Raw genomic sequence first — 16,405 nt, forward strand, 5'->3', positions numbered from 1 at the left:
TAAGAACCACAGGTTCAAATTCTACATGTAATAGCTCATTCGAAAGGTATTGCAGGTAAGTACTTTAGGAACTTCAAATCATCAAAATTGCATGTATACTTTTCAAGTTATTGACAAATAGCTGTTTCAAAAGTGGACACTTAGTGCAATTTTCACAGTTCCTGGGGGAGGTAAGTTTTTGTTAGTTTTACCAGGTAAGTAGGACACTTACAGGGTTCAGTTCTTGGTCCAAGGTAGCCCACCGTTGGGGGTTCAGAGCAACCCCAAAGTCACCACACCAGCAGCTCAGGGCCGGTCAGGTGCAGAGTTCAAAGTGGTGCCCAAAACACATAGGCTAGAATGGAGAGAAGGGGGTGCCCCGGTTCCGGTCTGCTTGCAGGTAAGTACCCGCGTCTTCGGAGGGCAGACCAGAGGGGTTTTGTAGGGCACCGGGGGGGACACAAGTCCACACAGAAATTTCACCCTCAGCAGCGCGGGGGCGGCCGGGTGCAGTGTAGAAACAAGCGTCGGGTTTTCAATGTTAGTCTATGAGAGATCTCGGGATCTCTTCAGCGCTGCAGGCAGGCAAGGGGGGGATTCCTCGGGGAAACCTCCACTTGGGCAAGGGAGAGGGACTCCTGGGGGTCACTTCTCCAGTGAAAGTCCGGTCCTTCAGGTCCTGGGGGCTGCGGGTGCAGGGTCTCTCCCAGGCGTCGGGACTTTAGGTTCAAAGAGTCGCGGTCAGGGGAAGCCTCGGGATTCCCTCTGCAGGCGGCGCTGTGGGGGCTCAGGGGGGACAGGTTTTGGTACTCACAGTATCAGAGTAGTCCTGGGGTCCCTCCTGAGGTGTTGGATCGCCACCAGCCGAGTCGGGGTCGCCGGGTGCAGTGTTGCAAGTCTCACGCTTCTTGCGGGGAGCTTGCAGGGTTCTTTAAAGCTGCTGGAAACAAAGTTGCAGCTTTTCTTGGAGCAGGTCCGCTGTCCTCGGGAGTTTCTTGTCTTTTCGAAGCAGGGGCAGTCCTCAGAGGATGTCGAGGTCGCTGGTCCCTTTGGAAGGCGTCGCTGGAGCAGGATCTTTGGAAGGCAGGAGACAGGCCGGTGAGTTTCTGGAGCCAAGGCAGTTGTCGTCTTCTGGTCTTCCTCTGCAGGGGTTTTCAGCTAGGCAGTCCTTCTTCTTGTAGTTGCAGGAATCTAATTTTCTAGGGTTCAGGGTAGCCCTTAAATACTAAATTTAAGGGCGTGTTTAGGTCTGGGGGGTTAGTAGCCAATGGCTACTAGCCCTGAGGGTGGGTACACCCTCTTTGTGCCTCCTCCCAAGGGGAGGGGGTCACAATCCTAACCCTATTGGGGGAATCCTCCATCTGCAAGATGGAGGATTTCTAAAAGTTAGAGTCACCTCAGCTCAGGACACCTTAGGGGCTGTCCTGACTGGCCAGTGACTCCTCCTTGTTATTCTCATTATTTTCTCCGGCCTTGCCGCCAAAAGTGGGGCCTGGCCGGAGGGGGCGGGCAACTCCACTAGCTGGAGTGTCCTGCTGGGTTGGCACAAAGGAGGTGAGCCTTTGAGGCTCACCGCCAGGTGTGACAATTCCTGCCTGGGAGAGGTGTTAGCATCTCCACCCAGTGCAGGCTTTGTTACTGGCCTCAGAGTGACAAAGGCACTCTCCCCATGGGGCCAGCAACATGTCTCGGTTTGTGGCAGGCTGCTAAAACTAGTCAGCCTACACAGATAGTCGGTTAAGTTTCAGGGGGCACCTCTAAGGTGCCCTCTGTGGTGTATTTTATAATAAAATGCGCACTGGCATCAGTGTGCATTTATTGTGCTGAGAAGTTTGATACCAAACTTCCCAGTTTTCAGTGTAGCCATTATGGTGCTGTGGAGTTCGTGTTTGACAGACTCCCAGACCATATACTCTTATGGCTACCCTGCACTTACAATGTCTAAGGTTTTATTTAGACACTGTAGGGGTACCATGCTCATGCACTGGTACCCTCACCTATGGTATAGTGCACCCTGCCTTAGGGCTGTAAGGCCTGCTAGAGGGGTGTCTTACCTATACTGCATAGGCAGTGAGAGGCTGGCATGGCACCCTGAGGGGAGTGCCATGTCGACTTACTCGTTTTGTCCTCACTAGCACACACAAGCTGGCAAGCAGTGTGTCTGTGCTGAGTGAGAGGTCTCCAGGGTGGCATAAGACATGCTGCAGCCCTTAGAGACCTTCCTTGGTATCAGGGCCCTTGGTACTAGAAGTACCAGTTACAAGGGACTTATCTGGATGCCGGGGTCTGCCAATTGTGGATACAAAAGTTCAGGTTAGGGAAAGAACACTGGTGCTGGGGCCTGGTTAGCAGGCCTCAGCACACTTTCAATTGTAAACATAGCATCAGCAAAGGCAAAAAGTCAGGGGGCAACCATGCCAAGGAGGCATTTCCTTACACAACCCCCCCCCAAACGAAAGAGGATGAGACTAACCTTTCCCAAGAGAGTCTTCATTTTCTAAGTGGAAGAACCTGGAAAGGCCATCTGCATTGGCATGGGCAGTCCCAGGTCTGTGTTCCACTATAAAGTCCATTCCCTGTAGGGAGATGGACCACCTCAACAGTTTAGGATTTTCACCTTTCATTTGCATCAGCCATTTGAGAGGTCTGTGGTCAGTTTGAACTAGGAAGTGAGTCCCAAAGAGGTATGGTCTCAGCTTCTTCAGGGACCAAACCACAGCAAAGGCCTCCCTCTCAATGGCACTCCAACGCTGCTCCCTGGGGAGTAACCTCCTGCTAATGAAAGCAACAGGCTGGTCAAGGCCATCATCATTTGTTTGGGACAAAACTGCCCCTATCCCATGTTCAGAGGCATCAGTCTGCACAATGAACTGCTTAGAATAATCTGGAGCTTTGAGAACTGGTGCTGAGCACATTGCCTGTTTCAGGGTGTCAAAGGCCTGTTGGCAGTCCACAGTCCAGTTTACTTTCTTGGGCATTTTCTTGGAGGTGAGTTCAGTGAGGGCTGTCACAATGGATCCATATCCCTTCACAAACCTCCTGTAGTACCCAGTCAAGCCAAGGAATGCCCTGACTTGAGTCTGGGTTTTTGGAGCTACCCAGTCCAGAATAGTCTGGATCTTGGGTTGGAGTGGCTGAACTTGGCCTCCACCTACAAGGTGTCCCAAGTAAACCACAGTTCCCTGCCCTATCTGGCATTTGGATGCCTTGATAGAGAGGCCTGCAGATTGCAGAGCCTTCAAAACCTTCCTCAGGTGGACCAGGTGATCCTGCCAGGTGGAGCTAAAGACAGCAATATCATCAAGATAAGCTGTGCTAAAGGACTCCAAGCCAGCAAGGACTTGATTCACCAACCTTTGGAAGGTGGCAGGGGCATTCTTTAAACCAAAGGGCATAACAGTAAACTGATAATGCCCATCAGGTGTGGAGAATGCTGTCTTTTCTTTTGCTCCAGGTGCCATTTTTATTTGCCAGTACCCTGCTGTCAAGTCAAAGGTACTTAGAAATTTGGCAGCACCTAATTTGTCAATGAGCTCATCAGCTCTTGGAATTGGATGGGCATCTGTCTTGGTGACAGAATTGAGCCCTCTGTAGTCCACACAAAACCTCATCTCTTTCTTTCCATCTTTGGTGTGAGGTTTGGGGACTAAGACCACTGGGCTAGCCCAGGGGCTGTCAGAGCGCTCAATTACTCCCAATTCCAGCATCTTGTGGACTTCCACCTTGATGCTTTCTTTAACATGGTCAGATTGTCTAAAGATTTTGTTCTTGACAGGCATGCTGTCTCCTGTGTCCACATCATGGGTACACAGGTGTGTCTGACCAGGGGATAAGGAGAAGAGTTCAGGAAACTGTTGTAGGACTCTCCTACAATCAGCTTGCTGTTGGCCAGAGAGGGTGTCTGAGTAGATCACTCCATCTACTGTACCATCTTTTGGGTCTGATGACAGAAGATCAGGGAGAGGTTCACTCTCTGCCTCTTGATCCTCATCTGTTACCATCAACAGATTGACATCAGCCCTGTCGTGGAAGAGCTTAAGGCGGTTTACATGGATCACCCTTTTGCGGCTCCTGCTTGTGCCCAGGTCCACCAAGTAGGTGACCTGACTCTTCCTCTCTAGTACTGGGTAAGGGCCACTCCATTTGTCCTGGAGTGCCCTGGGAGCCACAGGCTCCAGAACCCAGACCTTCTGCCCTGGTTGGAACTCAACCAGTGCAGCCTTTTGGTCATACCAAAACTTCTGGAGCTGTTGGCTGGCCTCAAGGTTTTTGGTTGCCTTTTCCATGTACTCTGCCATTCTAGAGCGAAGGCCAAGTACATAGTCCACTATGTCCTGTTTAGGCTCATGGAGAGGTCTCTCCCAGCCTTCTTTAACAAGGGCAAGTGGTCCCCTTACAGGATGACCAAACAGAAGTTCAAAGGGTGAGAACCCTACTCCCTTCTGTGGTACCTCCCTGTAAGCGAAAAGCAGACATGGCAGGAGGACATCCCATCTCCTTTTGAGTTTTTCTGGGAGCCCCATGATCATGCCCTTTAATGTCTTGTTGAAAATCTCAACCAAGCCATTAGTTTGTGGATGGTATGGTGTAGTGAATTTATAAGTCACTCCACACTCATTCCACATGTGCTTTAGGTATGCTGACATGAAGTTGGTACCTCTGTCAGACACCACCTCCTTAGGGAAACCCACTCTGGTAAAGATACCAATGAGGGCCTTGGCTACTGCAGGGGCAGTAGTCGACCTAAGGGGAATAGCTTCAGGATACCTGGTAGCATGATCCACCACTACCAGGATATACATATTTCCTGAGGCTGTGGGAGGTTCTAGTGGACCAACTATGTCCACACCCACTCTTTCAAAGGGCACCCCCACCACTGGCAGTGGAATGAGGGGGGCCTTTGGATGCCCACCTGTCTTACCACTGGCTTGACAGGTGGGGCAGGAGAGGCAAAACTCCTTAACCATGTTGGACATATTGGGCCAGTAGAAGTGGTTGACTAACCTCTCCCACGTCTTGGTTTGTCCCAAATGTCCAGCAAGGGGAATGTCATGGGCCAATGTTAGGATGAACTCTCTGAACAGCTGAGGCACTACCACTCTCCTAGTGGCACCAGGTTTGGGGTCTCTGGCCTCAGTGTACAGGAGCCCATCTTCCCAATAGACCCTATGTGTTCCATTTTTCTTGCCTTTGGACTCTTCAGCAGTTTGCTGCCTAAGGCCTTCAAGAGAGGGACAGGTTTCTTGTCCCTTACACAGCTCTTCCCTTGAGGGTCCCCCTGGGCCTAAGAGCTCAACCTGGTAAGGTTCAAGCTCCAAAGGCTCAGTTCCCTCAGAGGGCAGAACTTCTTCCTGAGAAGAGAGGTTCCCTTTCTTTTGCTGTGTTGCAGTTGGTTTCCCAACTGACTTTCCTTTCCTCTTGGTAGGCTGGGCCATTCTTCCAGACTCCAGCTCTACTTGTTCACCCTGTGCCTTGCATTGTGCTCTTGTTTTCACACACACCAGTTCAGGGATACCCAGCATTGCTGCATGGGTTTTTAGTTCTACCTCAGCCCATGCTGAGGACTCCAGGTCATTTCCAAGCAGACAGTCCACTGGGATATTTGAGGAGACCACCACCTGTTTCAGGCCATTGACCCCTCCCCATTCTAAAGTAACCATTGCCATGGGATGTACTTTTCTCTGATTGTCAGCGTTGGTGACTGTGTAAGTTTTTCCAGTCAGGTATTGGCCAGGGGAAACCAGTTTCTCTGTCACCATGGTGACACTGGCACCTGTATCCCTCAGGCCCTCTATTCTAGTCCCATTAATTAAGAGTTGCTGTCTGTATTTTTGCATGTTAGGCGGCCAGACAGCTAGTGTGGCTAAATCCACCCCACCCTCAGAAACTAGAGTAGCTTCAGTGTGGACCCTGATTTGCTCTGGGCACACTGTTGATCCCACTTGGAGACTAGCCATACCAGTGTTACCTGGATGGGAGTTTGGAGTGGAATCTTTCTTGGGACAGGCCTTGTCTCCAGTTTGGTGTCCATGCTGTTTACAGCTATGACACCAGGCCTTTTTGGGATCAAAGTTTTTACCCTTGTACCCATTGTTTTGTGAAGAGGCTCTGGGCCCACCCTCCTGTGTAGGTTTTTGGGGGCCTGTAGAAGACTCTTTACTATTTTTAGTTTTGGTTGTCTCATCACCCTTCCCCTGGGGAGTCTTTGTGACCCCTTTCTTTTGGTCACCCCCTGTTGAAGTCTTGGACACCCTTGTCTTGACCCAATGGTCCGCCTTCTTTCCCAATTCTTGGGGAGAAATTGGTCCTAGGTCTACCAGATGCTGATGCAGTTTATCATTGAAACAATTACTTAACAGGTGTTCTTTCACAAATAAATTGTACAGCCCATCATAATTACTTACACCACTGCCTTGAATCCAACCATCTAGTGTTTTCACTGAGTAGTCAACAAAGTCAACCCAGGTCTGGCTCGAGGAGTTTTGAGCCCCCCTGAACCTAATCCTGTACTCCTCAGTGGAGAATCCAAAGCCCTCAATCAGGGTACCCTTCATGAGGTCATAAGATTCTGCATCTTGTCCAGAGAGTGTGAGGAGTCTATCCCTACACTTTCCTGTGAACATTTCCCAAAGGAGAGCACCCCAGTGAGATCTGTTCACTTTTCTGGTTACACAAGCCCTCTCAAAAGCTGTGAACCATTTGGTGATGTCATCACCATCTTCATATTTAGTTACAATCCCTTTAGGGATTTTCAACATGTCAGGAGAATCTCTGACCCTATTTATGTTGCTGCCACCATTGATGGGTCCTAGGCCCATCTCTTGTCTTTCCCTCTCTATGGCTAGGATCTGTCTTTCCAAAGCCAATCTTTTGGCCATCCTGGCTAACTGGATGTCCTCTTCACTGGGGTTATCCTCAGTGATTTCAGAGGTGTTGGTCTCTCCTGTGAGGGAACCAGCATCTCTGACTATTATTTTTGGAGTCAGGGTTTGAGGGACCCTGTTCTCCCTAGATAGGACTGGTAGGGGGGAATTGTCCTCCAAGTCACTATCCTCTTCCTCTGAGTTGCCACCCTCAGAGGGGTTGGCCTTTTCAAACTCTGCCAAAAGCTCCTGGAGCTGTATTTTGGTAGGTTTGGGGCCCATTGTTATTTTCTTTATTTTACAGAGTGACCTTAGCTCCCTCATCTTAAGATGGAGGTAAGGTGTGGTGTCGAGTTCCACCACAGTCACATCTGTGCTAGACATTTTGCTTCTAAAAGTTGGAATACTTTTTAAGAATCTACAACTGGTTCTAGAATCTAATTCAAACTTTTACAAATTTTTAAACTCTAAAAGAAATGCTAAACAGGGACTTAACACACAAGGCCCTAGCAGGACTTTTAAGAATTTAGAAAACTTTTCAAATTGCAAAAATCAATTTCTAATGACAATTTTGGAATTTGTCGTGTGATCAGGTATTGGCTGAGTAGTCCAGCAAATGCAAAGTCTTGTACCCCACCGCTGATCCACCAATGTAGGAAGTTGGCTCTGTATGTGCTATTTCAAAGTAAGGAATAGCATGCACAGAGTCCAAGGGTTCCCCTTAGAGGTAAAATAGTGGTAAAAATAGATAATACTAATGCTCTATTTTGTGGTAGTGTGGTCGAGCAGTAGGCTTATCCAAGGAGTAGTGTTAAGCATTTGTTGTACATACACATAGACAATAAATGAGGTACACACACTCAGAGACAAATCCAGCCAATAGGTTTTTATATAGAAAAATATCTTTTCTTAGTTTATTTTAAGAACCACAGGTTCAAATTCTACATGTAATAGCTCATTCGAAAGGTATTGCAGGTAAGTACTTTAGGAACTTCAAATCATCAAAATTGCATGTATACTTTTCAAGTTATTGACAAATAGCTGTTTCAAAAGTGGACACTTAGTGCAATTTTCACAGTTCCTGGGGGAGGTAAGTTTTTGTTAGTTTTACCAGGTAAGTAGGACACTTACAGGGTTCAGTTCTTGGTCCAAGGTAGCCCACCGTTGGGGGTTCAGAGCAACCCCAAAGTCACCACACCAGCAGCTCAGGGCCGGTCAGGTGCAGAGTTCAAAGTGGTGCCCAAAACACATAGGCTAGAATGGAGAGAAGGGGGTGCCCCGGTTCCGGTCTGCTTGCAGGTAAGTACCCGCGTCTTCGGAGGGCAGACCAGGGGGGTTTTGTAGGGCACCGGGGGGGACACAAGTCCACACAGAAATTTCACCCTCAGCAGCGCGGGGGCGGCCGGGTGCAGTGTAGAAACAAGCGTCGGGTTTTCAATGTTAGTCTATGAGAGATCTCGGGATCTCTTCAGCGCTGCAGGCAGGCAAGGGGGGGATTCCTCGGGGAAACCTCCACTTGGGCAAGGGAGAGGGACTCCTGGGGGTCACTTCTCCAGTGAAAGTCCGGTCCTTCAGGTCCTGGGGGCTGCGGGTGCAGGGTCTCTCCCAGGCGTCGGGACTTTAGGTTCAAAGAGTCGCGGTCAGGGGAAGCCTCGGGATTCCCTCTGCAGGCGGCGCTGTGGGGGCTCAGGGGGGACAGGTTTTGGTACTCACAGTATCAGAGTAGTCCTGGGGTCCCTCCTGAGGTGTTGGATCGCCACCAGCCGAGTCGGGGTCGCCGGGTGCAGTGTTGCAAGTCTCACGCTTCTTGCGGGGAGCTTGCAGGGTTCTTTAAAGCTGCTGGAAACAAAGTTGCAGCTTTTCTTGGAGCAGGTCCGCTGTCCTCGGGAGTTTCTTGTCTTTTCGAAGCAGGGGCAGTCCTCAGAGGATGTCGAGGTCGCTGGTCCCTTTGGAAGGCGTCGCTGGAGCAGGATCTTTGGAAGGCAGGAGACAGGCCGGTGAGTTTCTGGAGCCAAGGCAGTTGTCGTCTTCTGGTCTTCCTCTGCAGGGGTTTTCAGCTAGGCAGTCCTTCTTCTTGTAGTTGCAGGAATCTAATTTTCTAGGGTTCAGGGTAGCCCTTAAATACTAAATTTAAGGGCGTGTTTAGGTCTGGGGGGTTAGTAGCCAATGGCTACTAGCCCTGAGGGTGGGTACACCCTCTTTGTGCCTCCTCCCAAGGGGAGGGGGTCACAATCCTAACCCTATTGGGGGAATCCTCCATCTGCAAGATGGAGGATTTCTAAAAGTTAGAGTCACCTCAGCTCAGGACACCTTAGGGGCTGTCCTGACTGGCCAGTGACTCCTCCTTGTTATTCTCATTATTTTCTCCGGCCTTGCCGCCAAAAGTGGGGCCTGGCCGGAGGGGGCGGGCAACTCCACTAGCTGGAGTGTCCTGCTAGGTTGGCACAAAGGAGGTGAGCCTTTGAGGCTCACCGCCAGGTGTGACAATTCCTGCCTGGGAGAGGTGTTAGCATCTCCACCCAGTGCAGGCTTTGTTACTGGCCTCAGAGTGACAAAGGCACTCTCCCCATGGGGCCAGCAACATGTCTCGGTTTGTGGCAGGCTGCTAAAACTAGTCAGCCTACACAGATAGTCGGTTAAGTTTCAGGGGGCACCTCTAAGGTGCCCTCTGTGGTGTATTTTATAATAAAATGCGCACTGGCATCAGTGTGCATTTATTGTGCTGAGAAGTTTGATACCAAACTTCCCAGTTTTCAGTGTAGCCATTATGGTGCTGTGGAGTTCGTGTTTGACAGACTCCCAGACCATATACTCTTATGGCTACCCTGCACTTACAATGTCTAAGGTTTTATTTAGACACTGTAGGGGTACCATGCTCATGCACTGGTACCCTCACCTATGGTATAGTGCACCCTGCCTTAGGGCTGTAAGGCCTGCTAGAGGGGTGTCTTACCTATACTGCATAGGCAGTGAGAGGCTGGCATGGCACCCTGAGGGGAGTGCCATGTCGACTTACTCGTTTTGTCCTCACTAGCACACACAAGCTGGCAAGCAGTGTGTCTGTGCTGAGTGAGAGGTCTCCAGGGTGGCATAAGACATGCTGCAGCCCTTAGAGACCTTCCTTGGTATCAGGGCCCTTGGTACTAGAAGTACCAGTTACAAGGGACTTATCTGGATGCCAGGGTCTGCCAATTGTGGATACAAAAGTTCAGGTTAGGGAAAGAACACTGGTGCTGGGGCCTGGTTAGCAGGCCTCAGCACACTTTCAATTGTAAACATAGCATCAGCAAAGGCAAAAAGTCAGGGGGCAACCATGCCAAGGAGGCATTTCCTTACAGTGTGGTTGACTGTTTTCACTGTGATCCTGCTAACCAGGTCCCCAGTGACTGTGCTCGCTTACCTCTTAATTTGGTTGCCTAGGACTTTGACTCGTGCCCACAAGTAAGTCCCTAGTGTATGGTACTTAGGTACCCAGGGCATTGGGGCACCTGGGGTTTGCCATGGGCTGCAGCATGAATAGTCCCACCCATGGGAAACCATGCAAAATGTCTGCAGACCTGCCATTGCAGCCCACGTGAAAAGGTGCATGTACCCTTTGACTACAGGTCACTGTAGCAGGTCAGTGTAAGTCACCCTTATGGCAGGCCCTCCTAGCCCGGAGGACAGGGTGCAGGTCCATGTGTGTGAGGGTATCCCTGAATGAGCAGAGATGCCCCTAGGAACTCTGGTTCCAATGCACTGGACTGGACCTCGTAAGTGCAGGGAAGCCATTTTACCTGTGTACTTGCCACAGGCCAGTACCTGTGGTCCAGCTACATAATGGTAGCTCTGAACCTAGGCATGTTTGTTGTCAAACATGTCGGAATCATACCCCAATACTAATGGCAGTATTGGTGGCATGATTTCATGCTCTCTGGGGGGCTCCTTAGGGGACCTCCAGTATTGCTCTAGGAGTCTTTATTGATTTGCGTGCAGCCTGCTTTGCTGCAGCCCCTCAGACAGGTTTCTGTCCTCCTGCTTCTTGACCAGCTCAGGCAGAGGAAGGCAGAACAAAGTATTTCTTCTAGGAGAGGGAGGCAATTCCCTCTCCCTAGTTAAGTGGCTGGGGAGGGGCAGCCTCCCCACGACACCGGCTTGCTTTGAAGGGAACATTTGGTGTCCTCCTTGTCCCCTGGTCCCTGCTCTGGTGTCAAAGCTCACAAAGAAAAGAGGAGTGACCGCTCTCCTGTCAGTCGCCAGTGGTGCCCAGAGCTCCTGATTCTGCCATCTTGGAAACAAGATGTGCAGAGGCCTCTGGGAGCATTTAGTTGGTCCGGACAGGTGACTGACGTCAGTGACCCCCTCTGATAGGCGGTAACCCTGCAGTGTGACCAATCCTCCTAGTAGGACTACTTAGGGCTCCCTTGTGGGTGGGTCTCCAGATTCTGAGTGCAAGACTCCCCCAGGACTCCTGTATGTTGACTGCTTCTGTTCCTGGCCACTGGAACCACTGCTGGGCCTCACAGGAACTAAACATGCCTGCAACTGCTGAGACCTTGCAACATTGTTTCACCAGCTCCTTCCTGTAATTGTAACATTTCCAAGTTTTAGAATATGGTGCCCCCCCCCACACCACCACCTACCCCCCATCCGCCTCCCAAAAAAGAGCCCTTACTATTTTTCACTAATTTTTACAATGCTCGTTGTTTCTATATGCTATTAAAATATATTCAATGGCATGTGTAGCTGCAGATACACATGCTGTGCATATATCGCCATCTGGTGTTGGGCTTGAAGTGTCAAAAGTTGTTTTTCTTCGAAGAAGCTTTTTTCGAGTCACAGGATCAGATGACTTCTCTCGGTAATAGTGCGCATGGGCATCGACTCCTTTGTTAGATTGTTTTCTTTCCACTGTTGGTTTCAGATGTGTTCCTTTCGCTCCGGTGCTTTCGGTTTGGTACGATCTGAACTTTTATCTTACTGTTGTCATGTAGGCTATCATTTTAATGAGACTGCTGGACTTTGGGAGACAAAATCGCCTGCGGCATGGGAGACTGAGTCTAGCCCACTATGGGTGGCACCTGTCGCTCAAATCCGGATTTTGATCCGGCTAACTAGCAGTGCCTCATCTCCACCTAAGGATGGGGATGACAGGGCAGCCGAGCGCATGATATCCTTGGCTTCTCAGGGAATTCGTGGTCACTCATGTCTCATCCGGTTCTCTCATTAACGGTTCAGTCTCGCATATAAATGACATACAGAGGCACTATATGTTTCAATGATAGGTTTAATAAAATACTGCATCTTAGATAGCAAAGAGTGAGCTGCAATAACCAGGACGACACAACACAACATGACAGTATTAGAATTGTGACGAGAAGAGTTGTAGGTAGTTGGCTCTGTATGCACTATTTCAAAGTAAGGAATAGTATGCACAGAGTCCAAGGGTTCCCCTTATAGGTAAGATAGTGGCAAAAAGAGATAATTCTAATGCTCTATTTTGTGGTAGTGTGGTCGAGCAGTAGCTTATCAGAGGAGTAGTGTTAAGCATTTGTTGTACACACACAGGCAATAAACGAGGAACACACACTGAGACAATTCCAGGCCAATAGGTTTTTGTATAGAAAAATATATTTTCTTAGTTTATTTTAGGAACGACAGGTTCAAGATTTACAAGTAATACTTCAAATGAAAGGTATTTCAGGTAGGTACTTTAGGAACTTTGAATTAGCAAAATAGCATATACAGTTTTCGCATAAATGACATATAGCTATTTTAAAACTTGACAGTGCAATTTTCAACAGTTCCTGGGGGTGGTAAGTGATTGTTAGTTTTTGCAGGTAAGTAAACCACCTACGGGGTTAAAGTTTGGGTCCAAGGTAGCCCACCATTGGGGGTTCAGAGCAACCCCAAAGTTACCACACCAGCAGCTCAGGGCCGGTCAGGTGCAGAGGTCAAAGTGGTGCCCAAAACGCATAGGCTACAATGGAGAAGGGGGTGCCCCGGTTCCAGTCTGCCAGCAGGTAAGTACCCGCGTCTTCAGAGGGCAGACCAGGGGGGTTTTGTAGGGCACTGGGGGGGACACCAGTCCACACAAAGTACACCCTCAGCGGCATGTTGGCGGCCGGGTGCAGTGTGCATACAAGCGTTGGGTTTGTAATAGAAATCAATGGGAGACCAAGGGGTCTCTTCAGCGATGCAAGCAGGCAAGGGGGGGGGCTCCTCGGGGTAGCCACCACCTGGGCAAGGGAGAGGGCCACCTGGGGGTCGCTCCTGCACTGGAGGTCGGATCCTTCAGGTCCTGGGGGCTGCAGGGGCAGAGTCTATACCAGGAGTTGGGTCTTTGAAGCAGGCAGTCGCGGTCAGGGGGGGCCTCGGGATTCCCTCTGCAGGCGTTGCTGTGGGGACTCAGAAGGGTCAACTCTGGCTACTCACGGTCTCGTAGTCGCCTGGGAGTCCTCCCTGTGGTGTTTGCACCCGACTCAACTTGTGGAAAACAGAGTGCAAAGTCTCACGCTTCCGGCGGGAAACGTGTGTTTCAAAGTTGCTTCTTTGTTTCAAAGTTGTAGTCTTTGGTGAACAGAGCCGCTGTTCTCTGGAGTTCTTGGTCCTTCTAGATGCAGGGTAGTCCTCTGAGGCTTCAGAGGTTGCTGGACCCTGGGAACGCGTCGCTGGAGCAGTGTCTTTAGAAGTGGGAAGACAGGCCGGTAGAGCTGGGGCCAAAGCAGTTGGTGTCTCCGTCTTCTCTGCAGGTTTTCAGTTCAGCAGTCCTCTTCTTATTAGGTTGCAGGAATCTGAGTTTCTAGGTTCTGGGGAGCCCCTAAATACTGAATTTAGGGGTGTGTTTAGGTCTGGGGGGTTAGTAGCCAATGGCTACTAGCCCTGAGGGTGGCTACACCCTCTTTGTGCCCCCTCCCTGAGGGGAGGGGGCCACATCCCTATTCCTATTGGGGGAATCCTCCATGTGCAAGATGGAGGATTTCTAAGTCAGTCACCTCAGCTCAGGACACCTTAGGGGCTGTCCTGACTGGCCAGTGACTCCTCCTTGTTTTTCTCATTATCTCTCCTGGACTTGCCGCCAAAAGTGGGGGCTGTGTCCAGGGGCCGGGCATCTCCACTAGCTGGAGTGCCCTGGGGCATTGTAACACGAAGCCTGAGCCTTTGAAGCTCACTGCTAGGTGTTACAGTTCCTGCAGGGGGGAGGTGTGAAGCACCTCCACCCAGAGCAGGCTTTTGTTTCTATCCTCAAAGAGCACAAAGGCCCTCACCACATGGGGTCAGAAACTCGTCTCTCGGCAGCAGGCTGGCACAGACCAGTCTGTCCTGCACTGAACAATTGTGTAAAGTACAGGGGGCATCTCTAAGATGCACTCTGTGGGCATTTTTTAATAAATCCAACACTGGCATCAGTGTGGGTTTATTATTCTGAGAAGTTTGATAACAAACTTCCCAGTATTCAGTGTAGCCAATATGGAGTTGTGGAGTTCGTTTTTGACAGACTCCCAGACCATATACTCTTATGGCTACCCTGCACTTAGTGTCTAAGGTTTTGCTTAGACACTGTAGGGGCATAGTGCTCATGCACATATGCCCTCACCTGTGGTATAGTGCACCCTGCCTTAGGGCTGTAAGGCCTGCTAGAGGGGTGACTTAGCTATGCCACAGGGAGTGTGAGGTTGGCATGGCACCCTGAGGGGAGTGCCATGTCGACTTAGTCATTTTCTCCCCACCAGCACACACAAGCTGGCAAGCAGTGTGTCTGTGGTGAGTGAGGGGTCCCTAGGGTGGCATAAGGCATGCTGCAGCCCTTAGAGACCTTCCCTGGCATCAGGGCCCTTAGTACAAGGGGTACCAGTTACAAGGGACTTACCTGGATGGCAGGGTTGTGCCAATTGTGGAGACAATGGTACATTTTAGGTGAAAGAACACTGGTGCTGGGGCCTGGTTAGCAGGGTCCCAGCCCCCTTCAGTCAAGCCAGCATCAGTATCAGGCAAAAAGTGGGGGGTAACTGCAACAGGGAGACATTTCTTTACACCTGGTGTAGTGACCTGTAGTGAAAACTGGTGCATGCACCTGTTTCACACTGGTTGCAGTGGCAGGCCTGCAGAAATGGGAAATTTGAATGAGCAGTTTTTAAGCTGCTCTGCCAGTCTGCAGTGGCAGTCTTGGAGACACATTTTGTTTCTCCCAATCAGGGTGACCCAACAATTGCTGTTGTCCTTTAGGGGATACTCAAATGTACAGGCCCTGGGTACCCCTGTTACCATATACCAAGGACTTAGAAGTAACTTAGCATATGCCAGTTAAGCATATTCCAATCAAACATTCATGTTTATATGTCAGGACACTGCACTGATGTCTGGTTAGCAGGCCTCAGTGCAGTATCGGAGTTTAAAAACCAGCAACAGCAGAGCAAATCTTTGTGAGTGACCACATAAAAAGAGGAATTTCCTTACAACATCTGAAGAGAGAAAATGCTGCAGCTTACCCACTGAGTGTAGTGAATCGAGGGCAGTAGTGCCAACATCCCCAGCCTTTCTGAGCTCCTTTAGAACATGCTTAAGGGTAGTCTGGCCCACAGAAAGCTTTTTTCCTTTCTGTCATCCTTTTTCCTCTACTTTTACAATAGTAAAATAGGAAAACTCCAGTGAGACCTTGAAGGAACTGTAGTTGTGTGTCTGTTTTAAACTTTACATGGTATCCTAAAAACGGGGTGGACTTTCATCTAGGAAGCTTTCTTTGGTAAATAAAATGCAGCTGTCAACATGTACCTTGTGTGTAGCTAAAATCCTCCATAGGCCTGTATGTGGGTAAATAGCTGGGTGACTAATTGTCGGAGATAGACTTTAATGTAAAGGTGAAAATATTAGAAATGGCAACCTATAAAAATCATTTCTTTGTTTTTGTTGGGTTTATATAAGTGAAGGCTATTTGAAATACAGATTGATGTAATGGTGCTGAAGATATGCATGCTGTAGCTGAAATATACATATTTTGTCCTTGATGTAATGATGTTGCGAAATAAACCCTTTCACAAGAACTGCATTCATATTCACGTTTTGTAAATTGCAGCATTTATTTTGTACATTGCTTTAAAGCACATAGTGTTGCCGTTTGTCAGTAAGAATGGAACATGGTCATGGAGTCCTCAAACATTGCATGAAGGATTTTCATGAGCTATATCTGTGTTGCAGAGCGTGAAGAGCGGGAGCGAATTGAAAACGCAAAGCGAGAAGCGGAGCAGCAGGAATACCAGGAACGAGTCAGGAAGCTTGAAGAAGTAGAGAGGAAAAAACGCCAGCGTGAACAAGAGATTGAGGAAAGGGAGCGACGGAGGGAAGAGGAGAGGCGGCTTGGTGAAGACTCTTCAAAAAAGGCAAGTACAATATCGATGTACAGTACAATAAACCCCAAGGCACCATGCCCACTATAGGTCCAAGAGGTTTGTGTCTGCCAGATTTTCAATTGGGTCTGTAGAAATTCATTGTACTTACGTTTTTCGTTCATGGATATTCTGAAAAGCTAGCAGCAGTGTATACCCATGCTCTAACATGAGTCCCATCATCTCTATAGTTCTATGGCC

General features: G+C 49.4%; 1 protein-coding gene across 2 annotated transcripts in view; it reads left to right on the top strand.

Annotated features, from left to right (window-relative positions):
• Positions 1-16,405, top strand: part of EIF3A (eukaryotic translation initiation factor 3 subunit A) — a 541,057-nt gene that overhangs the window by 364,293 nt on the left and 160,359 nt on the right. For both annotated transcript variants that reach the window (XM_069239244.1, XM_069239245.1), the window contains exon 17: positions 16,017-16,198. In XM_069239244.1, coding sequence (XP_069095345.1) covers positions 16,017-16,198 — 182 coding nt within the window. The remainder of the gene's footprint in view (positions 1-16,016; positions 16,199-16,405) is intronic.

The sequence above is a fragment of the Pleurodeles waltl genome, chromosome 6 (assembly GCF_031143425.1).
Source record: "Pleurodeles waltl isolate 20211129_DDA chromosome 6, aPleWal1.hap1.20221129, whole genome shotgun sequence".
Lineage (NCBI taxonomy): Eukaryota > Metazoa > Chordata > Amphibia > Caudata > Salamandridae > Pleurodeles > Pleurodeles waltl.